The sequence below is a fragment of the Equus przewalskii genome, chromosome 18 (assembly GCF_037783145.1).
Source record: "Equus przewalskii isolate Varuska chromosome 18, EquPr2, whole genome shotgun sequence".
NCBI lineage: Eukaryota > Metazoa > Chordata > Mammalia > Perissodactyla > Equidae > Equus > Equus przewalskii.
Window position 1 is genome coordinate 23,097,706 of NC_091848.1, and position 16,662 is coordinate 23,114,367.

The following is a 16,662-nucleotide window of genomic DNA, read 5'->3' on the forward strand; positions in this document are numbered from 1 at the left end:
AAAAAGATATAGACTAAAAATAGTGTTTTTCTCTAGGTGTTAGGAATATAGGTGATTGTCTTTACCTGTACATTTTAGAACATTTTGATTCTTTTATGAAAACAATTAAAAATTTTAATTTTGAAAAATAATTTTTCAAAGCTGCTTTCAGATTGAAAAAATAAACTTGGCAATAACTCTTTGAAACCTAGAGATTATTGTAACCTAAAAGAAATGTACTCTTATTTATCGATAACATTATGTACAGATTTGAAGTGATTTGTATACTTTCCTTTTAAAAAGCACATTTTGTTTGATTTATGTGTGAAAGTTTTAAAACAGTTAAACATGCTCATTTTTGCTAGGTTCAAATCAATTTGGATTTTTTTTATGTTCTTTGGAAATAGTGATGTTAAAGCTTTTTTTTTATAGCACTCTTTCCATTAGAAATCTGTTAACTAGTACTTTGTGCTTATTAGTGTAAAAATTGAGGTTCTTATTAGATGCTGAACTTTCTATATTATTTTTATATTAATTGTGTTTTATTTTATTATAGTCTTTGAAAATTTGTGTTATATACCTGGTGTATATATTGTAGCTTTTTATTAATTACAAATTTGATTTAAGTAGAACAACTTTTTGGGAATCTGCTATCTGCTGTATATTAGGATACAGTGATCCTAAGTCCAGGTTCAGCTGCTATAGATAATTAAGATATTTACAGATATATCATGAAAATTATGCTTAGCAGTTATCAGTGAACTTGCCTTTTTGTCTCCTTTATTACAGGAATCATGGGTAAAGAAGGAAGACAAGCTGCAAGAAACAGTGACTATGCAATAGCTAGATTTAAATTCCTCTCCAAATTGCTTTTTGTTCATGGTCATTTTTATTATATTAGAATAGCTACCCTTGTACAGTATTTTTTTTATAAGGTGAGTTTCATGGAGACATTTTAGAATCAATTACTGCCATAGTAATTTGAAGTTTCAATTTAAGGAATGCTGTTATCATATATTCTTAAAAATTGTTTCTATAAGTGAAAATAACAGTTTATGGCATATGGTTTGATTATTTTGTCATAAATCTAATGTATACTGACAGAAAGCAAATCAGTAATTGCTGGAGGCTGGGGGTGCGGGTGATAGAATTGACTGGAAAGGAATATAGGAGAACTTTGCATGATAGAACAGTTCTCTAATTTGATTGTGGTGGTTACATGGGTGTATAAATTTGTCAAAGCACATCAAAATTTACACTTAAAATTGATATATTTTATTCTATGCAGATTAGAACACAACTAATTTGATTTCTTTAGTGTTGTTTTGTCCTGAACCAGTAATAAGTTTTGTTTAACTTCAATATGGTGGTTTCAAGCAGAGGTTTGTAATCTTTTTTGTACCATGAATGACCATTTGGTAGTCTAATGAGATGTATAAACTACTGCTCAGTGTAGGGGTTTTAGATGCATAAAATAAAATAGGTAGGATTACAAGAAAACTAATTATGTTGAAATACTGTTCTATCTCTTGACCCTTTTGGGGAGGGCGGGGTTCTGTGGAACCCATGTTAAGAGCCCCTGACTACCGAGACATTTAATACAGCAGAGTGTCCTTTATTGCGTTTATTCCTATAATTAAGTAATAGCTGCAAGACAATGAAAGAAAAGATAGATTGCATAGTGTTAATAGATGATAGTTTTTTTTTCTAGCGTATTATTATAGCTTTATTGTGGCATAAGTGTATTAAAATGGAAAGATGTTTTGATAGTTCCATTTTTGTGTTTTAAATATTTTTGCATTTTAAAGCTATTATAGCCCAACAGTTTAAGTAACCTTACTTATTGTACTATATATGAAAAGTACTGAATAATAGTTCGAAAGTTGTAAATTCAAAATTATGGTATTGCTTGGCAGGGAAAGGAATCAAGAGTATCTTTATTCTGACATTTGGCAGTGCTGCTTAGAATACTTTTAGGCATTTTTTAATAAAATGGGAATCCTATTTTCCCATTTTATATAGACAAGTTCTTACGGGCAGTTCTTCTACTTACCATATCAACTGAGATTGTGTTTTGAACTCTTTTAATAGCCATTTTTAGAAATTGTTTCTCTTTTAGACCCAGATGTTTTAATTGTTTCATTTTAATCTTGTTTTTCAGAATGTGTGCTTTATCACACCCCAATTTTTATATCAGTTCTACTGTTTGTTTTCTCAGCAAGTAAGTAAATAGAAGCTTTTGTTTTATCCTTTTAGAATAAAGTATGTGTGTTCAGTTTTTTGTAGATACTTGGAAGAACTTTGTCCATTTTTTCTAGTCCTGCAGATAATAGGACAAAACTTTTCTAATTAGTGTATTTAATTAGTATGGCATTCATAATATTTATTTATTCTGATTTTCACTTTGAAGTGAGTGTTAATATCAAAATATATTTTAATTTGGATGCCTTTTGAAAAATAGATACTAACTTTTTACAGGTTATGAGAGAATTTTGGTAACTTTTTTCAACTTACATGTAATATTTCTGTAAAAATCCCTGTCAAGCCAGGCCAGATAACTGTTGGGGGATTAGATCATTATATATCTTTTCACTCATAGAATTTTTTTAGATTTGGAAGGAACTTTAATGATTGAGTCCAGGAATGACATCTAACTTTCATCTCAGAAGCCAACTCTAAATAATTGTTAGAGGCCACCAAGACTGCTGTATTGAAAAGGGTTCTGAAGCTATAGGCTCAGGAAAAAAACCCATAATTGGTTAGCAGTAGCTGTAATGAACACATGGTGGGTCTTTAGTTGTACACATGTCACATATTTGCCATTTCTTACCTGCTCTGTCTTATTTTATAGAAAAGGAAATTGAAATCCACAGAGATTAAGTAACTTGCCCAAGATCACATAGTAGCTAAGTTAATAACTAAATCATACTTAGACCTGTTTTTGACTGAGCACCCTTTTTACATACCAGACTATACATCTCTAATTGATCAAGACATTCGTTCTAATTTATCGAAATAACAAGAGCTTAACTATCTTAGGTTTCTCATGAGTTGATTCTATCCTTAAGCACTATTTTCGCCTCTGTTTACAACCTGTAACTCTAAATTCCAAATATTTGCTTGGGCATTGATTGCCATTAACAATGTTTGCTTACTTGAATAAAATAAAGAATGTTTTAAGAGCGTATGACAAAGGAAACAACCTATTTTGATTAGATTTTTCAGGGAGTTTATAGTATAATTTGAGAGAGAGTATTATAAAAGCAATATATGAAGCATAGGCAAAGTGCTAAGCAATTCATACCAGCAGTAGCACATATGACTGTTGAGAAGAGGAAGCTATCATCAAGGACTTGAGCCAATGTTTAAAGTCTCCTGGATCATACCTTAAAGAAAATATGGGACTTAGATGGGAAGACAAAGCCATGAAAGCAGAACTATATGTGTAGCATATCAAAGGAATAGTAAGAAGTCTAGGATACATGTAGGAGAATTGTGTAAAATTACATCAGTGACCAAATTGTAGAGAATCTTGAAATACAGATTCAATTCACTATAATTCCAGGATCACTTGACATAACAGAATGTTCCATTTCCCACAAAGAATATAAATCTAGGGACATTATATGTTTATGTCTATATAAGAAACAAATTGGAATTGTTAAAATGGATTTTTGTGTCAATTGAGCAGATTACATAATTTTTATGCCTTTTTTTAATATGCTGCTTTGTGATGATATGCATAGTAGTAATACATAGTTTAGAATCTCAAGAGTCCTACCAATTTCTTTTTCTAGACACTGTATGACAGCGTGTACCTGACTTTATACAATATTTGTTTTACTTCCCTACCTATTCTGACATATAGTCTATTGGAACAGCATATAGACCCTCACGTTTTACAGAACAAGCCCACCCTGTATCGGTAAGTATTTTCCAGTAGTAAATGTCCATAACAGTTATGATTGCAAGTAGTTTATTACATAGTTACCAATTTCTAAAAATACCTTAAAAATAAGCGAATACATTTGAAAGTGTCTTGGTGATTAATACTTTACTGACGAAAGTACTTTAGTTGTCATATGATTAGTAATTGTTGAACATCAAAGAGGAATTTTGAAGAATTTTTCCAGTGTTTTTAGGAATGATCACTTTCATCCTAGGAATGCATTGGGCGATTGTGTAATTTGCACTTACTCTTGCAAACCAGCAATATTCTGTTTCATGTGCACAAAAGAAGTTATTCAGTAATTGGTTGTCTCTAGAGTTCCTAAAAAATTAGTTCATGTTCTAGCATTGTGAAATTTATGAGTAGTAATCAATGCAAAATGCAGGGTTGAGGACATTAATTCCTGTCCCAAATCCCCTGGATTATTCCTGCATCCCCTGAACCAAGTAATCACAGAGATGTGGAACTATTCCTCAGGTAGTTCCCACATTAACCTGATCCCCACTCTTATAGAGCTGTCAGTTATCCAGAAATGGCAAAAGATTCCTTGATTTCGCAGGATGTCTAGGACTGGGCTTGACCCAAGATTGGCACAGACTGTTCTTTCCATAATATCTATTGATGGACATGAAGTCAATTAGGAGCCTCAGTGCTGAATCTAACTCAAATGACTTCACTAAAAAGAAACAATCATGGCAGAGTGGCAGAATGTTCACAATAGAATATAATACAGATAAATCAACTTTTCACCATTAAACTGAAGTATTATGCCTATCATATTTATCAAATTAGAAAATGTATTTAAATATATTATGTGAACTATAAGCTGTTACACAGATGTTATTATAAGCAGTGGTTTATAAATTTGGATTTATTCTTTCTGCTAATATTTTCAAGCAATTTTGAATTAAAAATCCATCTTGTTTTTTTAATTATCAAATTGTAATAATCATTTAGTGGGTAAATGATGAGTCCTAATGTGTTTCTTTTTCTTTTCTTTTTTTTAATTTACAGAGACATTAGTAAAAACCGTCAACTAAGCATTAAAACATTTCTTTATTGGACCATCCTGGGTTTCAGTCATGCCTTTATTTTCTTTTTTGGATCCTATTTTCTAATGGAGAAAGATATATCTCTGCTTGGAAATGGCCAGGTAAAATATATAGTTTTTTAAAGAATGCCTGTTAATAATTTGATTTAGTTGGGTTTCTGATAACTTTCTGTCATAAAAAATAAAATTCAATTTAAATTATACAATTGCAGATATTAAGTTAAAATTCAATTATAAAGATTTTAAACTTTTTTTTACTTAATAAAATTTCATGTAAATGAAGATTAAAACAGAAAGGCAATACAGAGTAATCTTAATATGAAACAAGTTATTAGGCAATTTTTCCATTCAAAAATTAATTCACACAGGAGTATGTTCATGCACCTGCATGGTGTTCACTTTAGGATTGCGTTTTAATAAAAATAACACTGTTAATTCAGTCCTTCCTAGTGTCTTAAGTGCTTTATGCACCCCGTCTCCATTAATCCTCACAATAATCCTGTTGGAAAGATATATGACCCACCTTCTTCAGATGAGAAATGAGGAACTTAGTGTTTAGTTTTTTGCTTTTAATTGCATGAATTATTCTTGTGGCATGCTTGGGAAGTGCTACCATACTCTTCCATGTACACTAGCAATTCTGAGGAGGTCAAAAGTTACTATTTAGAATGGCCACTTTTCTGAAATGTGGAATTAGAAAAGAGTGCTGCACAGTATGTTGTTACTGTGTCCTGATTGAATGCTCATGTTGAGAGACTCTTGGCAGAACTAGACTTCTCTTTCTAGGCTTAGCTAGATGGAGTAGACGGAAAGGAAATGACAGCAGTGTTCTATGGTGGACTAAAAGTGCTTGTCACCTTTAGTTTCCCTGTTCCACTGGCAGTACTTAGTATTGCAAAATATACTTGGAGACACACAGATACAAGATTTGCAGCTGGGAGAATATGAAGTTTTGTCTTTCTGACAAACTTTTATTGAGGACCAACCATTCCAGTGTACTATACGAGGCTCTGTTATATGAGAGTAACTGACACATTCGGTCATGGAGTTTCAAGTCTTGTGAGGGATACAGAAATTGAGCAAGTAAAATAACACAATATGCAAGTGCAGTGAAGGAAATGGATTTCAATTGTAGAGAGGCTTCAACCATTCACATTCTTTTAGGATGTAGAGTAGGAACATACATATTACTGCCACTTCACTTTTGAGGCCATATTTAGCCTGATTTGGACAAAAATATGAATCTAGTTTGGGTAGCATAAGGGTTACAGCACTTCCCAAATAATAACTTCCTTTTATTGAGTTTTTTCTCTGTGCCAGGTGTATTACATTATTAGCTTATTAAATCCTAATAACAACCTGTGTGAAGAAAATATCATTTATTACTTTTTGCATATTAGAAAATTAACCTCAGAAACTTGCCTCAGGTCACACAGTAAGTAAATTACAAGAGAAGATTTTAAACTCAAATCTGTATGGCTTCAAAGCCTGTGTACTTAGCCACAATCCTAAATTCCTTTGAGAAACAAGTATTAGCCTGGTGCCCTTCTGCACAGTATTGCCACTGTGCAGGGACCATCAAACATATAGTGAGTATGCCCGTTTCCACCTGGAATATTGGGGTGGAAACTGGACAGAATGAAGAGGGGAAAAGAGTCAAGACAGAAGATGTCATTGGATGAAAAGAAAATTAAAGAAATCTTTTGTTGCTAGTTACTGCTTTTTTTCCTGATTTTAAAAGTAATATGTGCCCATTGTGGTGAATTTGAAATTTATAGGAAAAAATATAAAGAAAATAAATTACCTGTTATCCTTCTACCCAGATATAATTACTTCTATCATTTTAACATATTTTCTTCCATTGTTTTTTGTTTTTTGCTATTTTTCACTAGCCAAATAATTCATATCCCCTTATTTCTCAATTATAGCTATATTATAATTATCCCCTTAGTATAGCCTAAGTGATTTTCTATGTTATTAAAAATGCTTCAAAAATATTTTTTCACAGTTATATAATGTCCTATTACATGTCGTAATTCTCTTAATTTGAGAGTTTAAGTTTGTTTCTAGTTAATTTTTTAAATTAAATTTTGAGCATGCTTTATCTAAATTTTTGTATATTATCTTTATGCAGTATCAAATCTTTGTATATTATCTTTATGCAAAAGATAAAATTTTAATGAAGGGTAAATTGTTGTTGGCCTTTAGTACAAGGGTTTTTTTTTCTTTACCAGCTGTTAATTATTGGTTTCGTTTGTTTTTTAGCTCAAATTATAAGTCATTCACTTCTTTCCCCTTTTAGCCTACCAGTTCTACCTCTCAGATATATACCAGTAGAAATTAATCTACCTCTCTCTGCCACCAGTATACCAGGTATAGTGGAAAAGAAACACACATTGGAATCAGTTAAATGGATTCCCATCCTGGCACCTGAAGTTGAAGTTATCATTTGAGTGATTTGGGATGAGTGAGTTAGCCTCTCTTAAGATTCGGTTTCCTCACCTGCAAAATTAGCATAATCCCTACCTTATAGGTTTGCTATGACGACTAAATGACATATTATATGTAAAGCATTAGGCATGGTGGCTAGTATATAGAAGTACTCAAAAAGTCTTAGCAGTATTTGTTTTTATTTTTACTGTCAGATCATGTTGAAGGCCCGGTCTTCCCCAATCCCACCTGATCTACTTCTCCCCGAAACTCTCCTCTTTAACTGTGTAAATTAAACTGACCTTGCTGGCTCTCTGAGGACTTGCACTGGTTTCTACTTCTAAGCCATTACTACATTTCCTCTCTAGAATGCTCTCGCCTCTTCTTTCCAAAGTCTCTCTTACAACCATCTATTCCTCAGGGTTGAGCCCACAGACCCCTATCCTTTGGCTCCAGTTCCCCTCACATCTCCCTCTACTGAAAATCTCTTTAGACATCTAGTCCCTGTCCCATTGGTCGGCAATGATGAATGCTTTCTGTTTTGCAATAATTATTGTTGTCTGCCCAAGAAATCTACAAATGATTGAGAGCCTAGAGTAGAAAACATTATTAGGGGAAGTATGGGAAGAGGAGTGACTGGAGGTAAAGATGAAGTCAATGCAAAATAAGTCATCTTGAGAGAGGAGCAAGAGAAAGAGTTGCAGTAGTTTGACATCCAGGTAGGACAGGACAGTTCATGGGAAGTTTAGATTCTACCCCCATTTTTTGTATAAAGGTCTAGCAGTATCATGAATATTATAAGTATTGATTAATATTCAAAATGTTTTTGAAGTATTCACTCATTCTTAATTTCTCTTTAACTTAAGAAAGAACTATTCATTCTTTGTGTATTTATCTCAGATCTTTTTAATAGGTCTTCCTTCCCCTTAGTAAAATATAAGAATCCTGATTAATTTTCTCTCACATCTGAAAGACTGGAAGAGTGTATGTGACATATCTGAGTACCTGTTTGTGTATTTGACTACAAACTGCTTTTCTATGGGCAGATCTTTATCTTCAGCACACCATAAAAGTGACATTTCTGTACTGTTGCTTCTTAAAATTTGCCAGAGAACAAAAATATATTAAGAGGACTGAACTAGTGACTAATTTTTAAATTGTTTTTCTTCAAAAGAGTAGAATTAAACTTATGAAATTTGCCTAGCTTTATGCAAGCTTAAAATGCTCACAAATGCATTTTGTTCGCAGACACTGGGGATGGAGGGAGCAGATCCATTTCTAGGTCGGCAAAAGGGGAGGCAGTGATGAGAAAGGGAGCTTGCTGGGGGGCAAGCAGGACTGCAGAAGCCAGAGCAGAGGTGGTGGAGGATTTGCTCTGGGAGCCTCTGTGGCCAGGTTTATGCCTTAAAAAAAAACCCTGGTAGCTTAGGAGTGACATCAGCATCATGGTGGAGTGAGTTTTCCCAGTAATCTTTCCCTTCCAATATATGACAAAAAGAACATTCATACTCCAACAGAGGACATCCAAACACAACACAAAAAACGTCAGAGAGACTCACACAGCAATATGACAGAGGGCAGAGAAGCTGCACTCCCCCTCAGAGGAGGATGAATGGGGTAAGAGAAAACTTCACTCCCTCCCCTAAAGACTGTGATCCAGGACCACAGGCAGCCTCCAAGAGGGAAGGAACAGGGGAGGGGACGTTCATTTGCGGAAACATCAAGGACTTCAGAGAGCCCTTGCAGCCTAGAGGGAAGCCGTCTACCAGAGCAAAAACTTTCGCGGTGGGGTGATCTTATCAAGTCAACACCCCACGAGACCAGATAGCAAGAGCAGAGGGAGAAAACCCCAAGAGCATGCAGGAGAAAGCGCCCCTCCCACCACCAACTCAGCATGGCCTCAGCTCCTGGGATTTCTGAAGACAGAGGGCTCAAAATACGTGGCTCTGGACCCCCACCCAGTGGTGATGGGTGGTAACTGCCACCAAATAACACCAGGATGCAAAAAGACAGAGCCATTCCCTCTAGCAATATGAAACATTATATTAGATCTCCAGACCAGAGAGAAAATGACAAGCACCCAGAAATCAGTCCTGAGGACACAGAACTGTGTAATCTAAATGGCAAAGAATTCAAAAAAGCTATCATCAAAAACTCAATGAGGTAAAAGAGAATGTAGAGAAACAATTCAACAAGTTCAGGAGCTATTTCACAAAAGAGATTGAAACTATAAGGAAAAAATCAGAAATATTAGAGATGAAAGACACAATGGAAGAAATAAAACAAAATATAGATTCCATGAATACTTGAGCAGACACCATAGAGGAGTGTATCAGCATGATCAAAGATAGACATGTTGAAATGCTCCAGATAGAGGAGGAGAGAGAACTAAGACTAAAAAGAAATGAAGAAAGTCTCCGAGAAATATCAGACTCATTTAAGAAGTGCAACATAAGAATTATAGGTATTCCAAAGGAGAACGAGAATGGAGTAGAAAGCTTGTTCAAAGAAATAATAGCAGAGAACTTCCCAAACCTAGGGAAGGAAATCCATGTGGAAGAGGCTGCCAGATGTCCTAAATATGTCACTGTAAAAAGACTTACTGCAAGTCATATAGTAGTGAAACTGGCAAAATTGAATGGCAAAGAAAGAATCCTAAGGGCAGCAAGGTGGAAGAAAATAACCTACAAAGGAACCCCCATCAGGCTTTCAGTGGATTTCTCTTCAGAAACCTTACAGGCCAGGAGAGCCTGGAATGACATATTCAAATCTTTGAAGGACAAAGACTTTCAGCCAAGAATACTCTATCCAGCAAAAATATCCTTCAGATATGATGGAGAAGTAAAAACTTCCCCAGACAAACATAAGCTAAAGGAGTTCGTAACCACGAGACATCCCCTACAAGAAATCCTCAAGAAGGCCCTCATACCTGAAAAAAAAAGGGGGGAGAAAAGGGTTACAAAGCATGGAGTAAGGAGATAAATAGGTAGACAGAATCAGAGCAGGATAGCAAACACTCAAGTACAGCATTAAAGACAAAGGGAAAGAAAACACCGAAAACAAAAATAATCTTGTAATTTTAACCACAAACTCATAACACAAGATGGAATAAGATGTGAGAAAAACAACTTAGGAGGGGAAGAGGAAAAGGACTGAATCAGTTTAGACTAAGGAACTAAGAGGCCATCAGTAAAGGGACTATCTTATCCATGAGATTTTGAATACAAACCTCATGGTAACCACTAAACAAAAAAGCAGAACAGAGACAATAAATAAGGAGAAAACAAAGAAACACATAAAAAATGACATACCTCAATTGGTAGACCAAAATACACAGGACGAGAAACAAAGGAAATACAGGAGAACTAGAAAAGGAGTGGTAAAATGACAGCATTAAACCCTCATATATCGATAATCACCCTAAACGTAAATGGGTTGAATTCTCCAATAAGAAGACACAGAGTGGCGACATGGATTAAAGGACAAGACCCAACAATATGCTGACTCCGGGAAACACATCTCAGCTCCAATGACAAACACAGGCAAAGAGTGAAGAGTTAGAAGGGGATTCTCCAAGCTAATGATGAACAAAAGAAAGTAGGTGTCACAATACTTATATCAGACAACATAGACTTCAGAATAAGACAGGTAAAGAGAGACAAAGAGGGGCAGTATATAATGATCAAAGGGACATTCCATCAAGAAGAAATAACGCTTATAAATATCTATGCACCCAACACAGGAGCACCAAAGTATATAAAGCAACTATTAACAAACCTAAAAGAAGACATTAATAATAACACAATAATAGTAGGGGACCTCAACACTCCACTCGCATCAATGGATAGATCATCCAGACAGAAAATCAACAAGGAAACAGTAGAATTAATGAAAAGCTAGACCAGCTGGACTTAATAGACATATATAGAACCCTCCATTCAAAAACAGAAGAATACACATTCTTTTCAAGTGCGCATGGAACATTCTCAAGAATAGACCATATGTTGGGAAACAAGGCAAGCCTCAATAAATTTAAGAAGATTGAAATAATAACAAGCATCTTTTCTGATCACAATGCTATAAGGCTAGAAATTAATTACAAGAAAAAAAGCTGAGAAAAGGACAAAGATGTGGAGACTAAACAACATGCTATTGAACAAGTGATGGATCATTGAAGAAATTAAAGGAGAAATCAAAAAAATATCTGGAGACAAATGAAAATGGAAACAACCATACCAACTCATATGGGATGCAGCAAAAGCCATATTAAGAGGGAAATTCATCGCACTACACGCTCCATTTAACAAACAAGGAAAATCCCAAATAAGCAATCTCAAACTATACCTAATTGGATTAGAAAAAGAAAAACAAACAAAGCCCAAAGTCAGCAGAAGGAGAGAAATAATAAAAATCAGAGCAGAAATAAATGCTATTGAAACAAAAAAAGCTGTAGAAAGGATCAATGAAACAAAGAGCTGGTTCTTTGAGAAGATAAATAAAATTGACAAACCCCTAGCCAGACTTACAAAGAAAAAAAGAGAGAAAGCTCAGATATAAATAAAATTAGAAATGAAAGAGCAGAAATAACAGATACCACAGAAATACAACGGATTATAGGAGAATGCTATGAAAAACTATATGCCAACAAAATGGACAATCTAGAGGAAATGGATAAATTCTTAGACTCTTACAACCTCCCAAAGCTGAATCAAGAAGAAACAGAGAATCTGAATAGACCAATCACAAGGAAAGAGATTGAAACAGTAATCAAAAGCATCCCAAAGAATAAAAGCCCAGGACCAGACGGCTTCCCTGGGGAATTCTACCAAACTTACAGGGAGGATTTAATACCTGTCCTTCTCAAGCTATTCCAAAAAATGAGGGAAGATGGAACGCTTCCTAACACATTCTACAAGGCCAACATCACTCTGATACCAAAGCCTGACAAGGACAGCACAAAAAAGGAAACTACAGGCCAATATCTCTGATGAACATAGATGCAAAAGTCCTCAACAAAATATTGGCAACCCGAATACAGCAATTCATCAAAAGGATCATACATCATGATCAAGTGGGATTTATACTAGTGACACAGGGATGGTTCAACATCCTCAAATCAATCTCTGTGATACACCACATTAACAAAATGAGGAATAAAAACCACATGATCGTATCAATAGTTGCAGAGAAAGCATTTGACAAGACCCAACAGCCATTTATGATAGAAACTCTTAACAAAATGGGGATAGAAGGAAATTACCTCAACATAATAAAGGCCATATATGACAAACCCACAGCAAACATCATACTCAATGGGCAAAAACTGAACGCCATCCCTCTGAGAACAGGAACAAGACAAGGATGTCCACTATCACCCCTCTTATTCAACATAGTACTGAAGGTTTTGGCCAGAGCAATTAGGCAAGAGAAAGGAAGAAAAGGAATCCAAATAGGGAGCAAAGAACTGAAACTCTCACTGTTGGCAGACAACATGATCTTATATATAGAAAATCCTAAAGAAGCCATCAGAAAACTATTCGAAATAATTGACAACTACAGTAAAGTCACGGGGTACAAAATCAACTTACAAAAGTCACTTGCATCTCTGTACTCTAATAACGAACTTACTGAAAGAGAACTCAAGAATACAATTCCATTTACAATCGCAACTAAAAGAATAAAGTACCTAGGAAGAAATTTATCTAAGGAGGAGAAGGACTTATACAATGAAAACTATAAGACATTATTGAAAGAAATAGATAATGACATAAATAGATGGAAAGAGATTCCATGGGCATGGATTGGAAGAATAAACATAGCTAAAATGTCCGTACTCTCCAAAGCAATCTACAGATTTGATGCAATCCCAACCAGAACCCCAATGATGTTCTTCACGGAAATAGAACAAAGAATTCTAAAATTCATGTGGGGCAACCAAAGACCCTGAATTGCTAAGGCAATCCTGAGAAAAAAGAACAAAGCTGGAGGTATCACAATCGCTAACTTCAAAATGTACTACAAACCCATACTGGTCAAAACAGCATGGTACTGGTACAAAAACAGGCGCACAGATCAATGGAAGAGAACTGAAAGCCTAGAAATAAAACCACAAATATACAGACAGCTAATCTTTGACAGAGGTGCCAAGAACATACAGTGGAGAAAAGACAGTCTCTTCAATAAATTGTGTTGCGAAATCTGGACAGTCACATGCAAAAGAATGAAAGTAGACCATTATCTCATGCCTACACAAAAATAAACTCAAAATGGATCAAAGATTTGAAGATAAGTCCTGAAACCATAAAACTCCTGGAAGATAATATAGGTAGTACACTCTTTGACATCGAACTTAAAAGGATGTTTTCGAATACCATGTCTTCTCAGGCAAGGGAAACCAAAGGAAAAATAAACAAGGGGGAGTTCATCAGACTAAAGAGTTTCTGCATGGCAAAAGAAACTAGTATCAAAACTAAAAGACAACCCAACAGTTGGGAGAAAATTTTTGCAAATCATATATCCAATAAGGGGTTAATCTCCGTAATATATATTTGGAATATAAGTATGTGTTAGAAACTGGGGCTTGTCTTATACAGTAGTATCATCACAGACGTTTGTCAAACGTAATTTGGTGAATATATTATTTGGGTAATCTTTTCATTTTACGTTTTAAAGTTAAAGGTGAGTTTAACAGGGCCAGCCCCAATGGCCTAGTGATTAAGTCCAGCATGCTCCACTTTGGTGGCCTGAGTTCAATTCTCAGGCCTAGAACTAAACCACTCATCTGTCAGTGGCCACACTGTGGCAGCAGCTCACATACAAAAAAAGGAAGATTGGCAACAGATGTTAGTTCAGGGCAAATCTTCCTCAGCAAAAAAGCAAATAAGTAAATGAATTCAGATATGAAATGGTCCCTGGGTTTTAGGATTAGAAAAAAAGAGCTTAACATAAAACTTTAAAATATTTCTGTAATCTGATAGGATCAGTTTTTTTTAATTGATGTTTTTAAAGACTTCATAGAAAAGTACAATCACCATTTCTTTTTTATTAATAGAATTTTGACAAAAGGTAAAATTGTTATATTTATTTGTTAGACATCTTGATGTAACTTTAAAAAATTTTTAAGTCCTTCAAGAATAATTAAAATACTGACTTCCATGAAATCATTTTTATAAAATAACTTGATTGAGGTATAATTAGTATACAGTAAACTGCACATAATTAAAAGATACAAATTAATACTTTTTTTACAATCAACTTTTTTAAGAGTACAGTTCAGTGGTGTTAAGTATATATGTTCACATTGTTGTACAACAGATCTCCAGAACTTTTCATCTTGCAAAACTGAAACTCTTTACCCCAATTAAACAATAGTCCATTTCCCCCTCTTCTCAGCCCCTGGCAGTCACCGTTCTACTTTGTGTTTCTATGAATTTGGCTACTAATGAAATCGTTTTTTTAAAAAAGCTAAATAATTGGGAGGTAAACAGCAATGAAGAATGTTTATTAAGTATACTTTAAGTTAGAGAGGTACTAAAAACAAATGACTGTGTTTTTTAAAAAAGAAGAATTTATCTCCTCCTTTGTTGGTCTCTACAGAGTGAGTCATCTCATCTTAGGACGCACTTGTTCTAACAACGTTGCTGTTGTCCAGAAGACTTTTTGAAATAGCTTATGTTGCCTTTCTGTGATCCCAGCAAGAAAACTTTCTCAGGGAAGAAGCTATTTAAAATTGTAGATAAGGGATGGTACTACTTAAGATTTTAGATAAGGAGAGAAGGTGACAGGAAAATGTGAGAGGAGCAATTCAGATTAAGAGAGTTCACCTCCAGTTAAAACAGACTTGCCCAGAATGCAATGGCAGAAGGCATCCTGGCTTGGGTAAGAGTACAGTCATGCATCGCTTAAGGACAGGGATACGTTCTGAGAAATATATCGTTAGGCAATTTTGTTGTGCGAATATCATAGATTGTAGTTACACAAACCTAAATGGTATAGCCTATTATGTACCTAGGCTATAGGTACTAATCTTATGGGACCACCGTCATATATACAGTCCGTCATTGACCTAAATGTCGTGATACAGCGCGTGACTATGTATTAGAAGAGCAAAAACATCATAATAAAGGAAACAGAAAGGTAGAAATTATAGTCACATGGTGAGAGTGGAACACTAAGGTGATGTAGGGAGGAAAACATCGGGAGAATAGTTTCAGAGGTAGCTGAGTTCCCATCCCAAAGTTCCATGACATTCTGCTACTCAAGTGATTTCAACTGAAGTCTCCAGAAGAAAAAGAGGATAAAGAAAAAAAGAATCCTTAGTTAACTCAGGAACTCAAACAGTAATATATATTCCACTCATTCTCAGTGATTTGATAAGAAAATGACAAACTAGATAACTGCTGTTTAAAAATGAGAGCCCACCCAAACAAGGGTTTTTTTTTAATTTGTTTGTTCATTTTGTTTTTGTTTTACTGAAGTTTACGGGAACTCAAAGAGAAATGTCTACCGTTAATGTTTTTTTTTCTCTTTATGAAATTATATCTAATTTGAAAAACTGAAATAATTGAAATTCAAAAAGTAGACACTTGGGAGAAAAAGGGAAAAACTATTAGAGTATTCTAATTCTCATTAGACTTCTCCAGTAGAGGTGTTGTAATTGTGAGACTCAGTACTATTCTGAAATATATATTATACACTATTCCACCGTGTCAAAAATTAAATGAGAAAGAAAGGATTAAGGAAGAAAAAGTAATTCTTCACCCCATCATCAAGCCTTCTTGGTCTGGAACATTTGCCAGATTAGTTGTGGGGGAAATACTTAGCAACCACAGGATAGACTGAGGAGATGAAATTTCAGGTGGTAATTTTGAGAGAAAGAGAAAAATAAACCTTTTTGTAGTGTTTACTACTATTTTTTTCTTGGAATTTTAACGATTTCTCCCCTTGTTTCCTGTCCTTAATTAAATTCTCTTTCATGCTATACATGTCATCAGCTATTAAAACCTAACCATTAAGTGGTAAGAACTTTGTGATGAGACTAGAAATATGCTATGTTGTATCTGTATTCCACAGAGAATGCAGTATCCTTTATTTTAATTGAAATGATTTAACCACTGTAATTACCAATCACGTCATTCAGGAACACATATGCAATTTCATTCCTCTAAGTAGATAGAGATTTCTTTTAAGAAGAGGTTATGTGATTACAGTATCTTTGATTATCTAGTTCATGATAGAATTTCCTGGTACAGTT

The 16,662-nt window shown here is 34.6% G+C and overlaps 1 protein-coding gene across 19 annotated transcripts in view; it reads left to right on the forward strand.

The window, feature by feature from the left end:
* Window positions 1-16,662, forward strand: part of ATP11B (ATPase phospholipid transporting 11B (putative)) — a 110,900-nt gene that overhangs the window by 69,469 nt on the left and 24,769 nt on the right. For all 19 annotated transcript variants that reach the window (XR_011529363.1, XR_011529362.1, XR_011529365.1 and 16 more), the window contains 4 exons: window positions 769-914; window positions 2,141-2,200; window positions 3,777-3,904; window positions 4,943-5,081. Coding sequence is in view for 11 of the 19 variants with exons in the window: in XM_070583220.1 (XP_070439321.1) it covers window positions 769-914; window positions 2,141-2,200; window positions 3,777-3,904; window positions 4,943-5,081 (473 nt within the window). In the remaining 8 variants the exon portion in view is untranslated. The remainder of the gene's footprint in view (window positions 1-768; window positions 915-2,140; window positions 2,201-3,776; window positions 3,905-4,942; window positions 5,082-16,662) is intronic.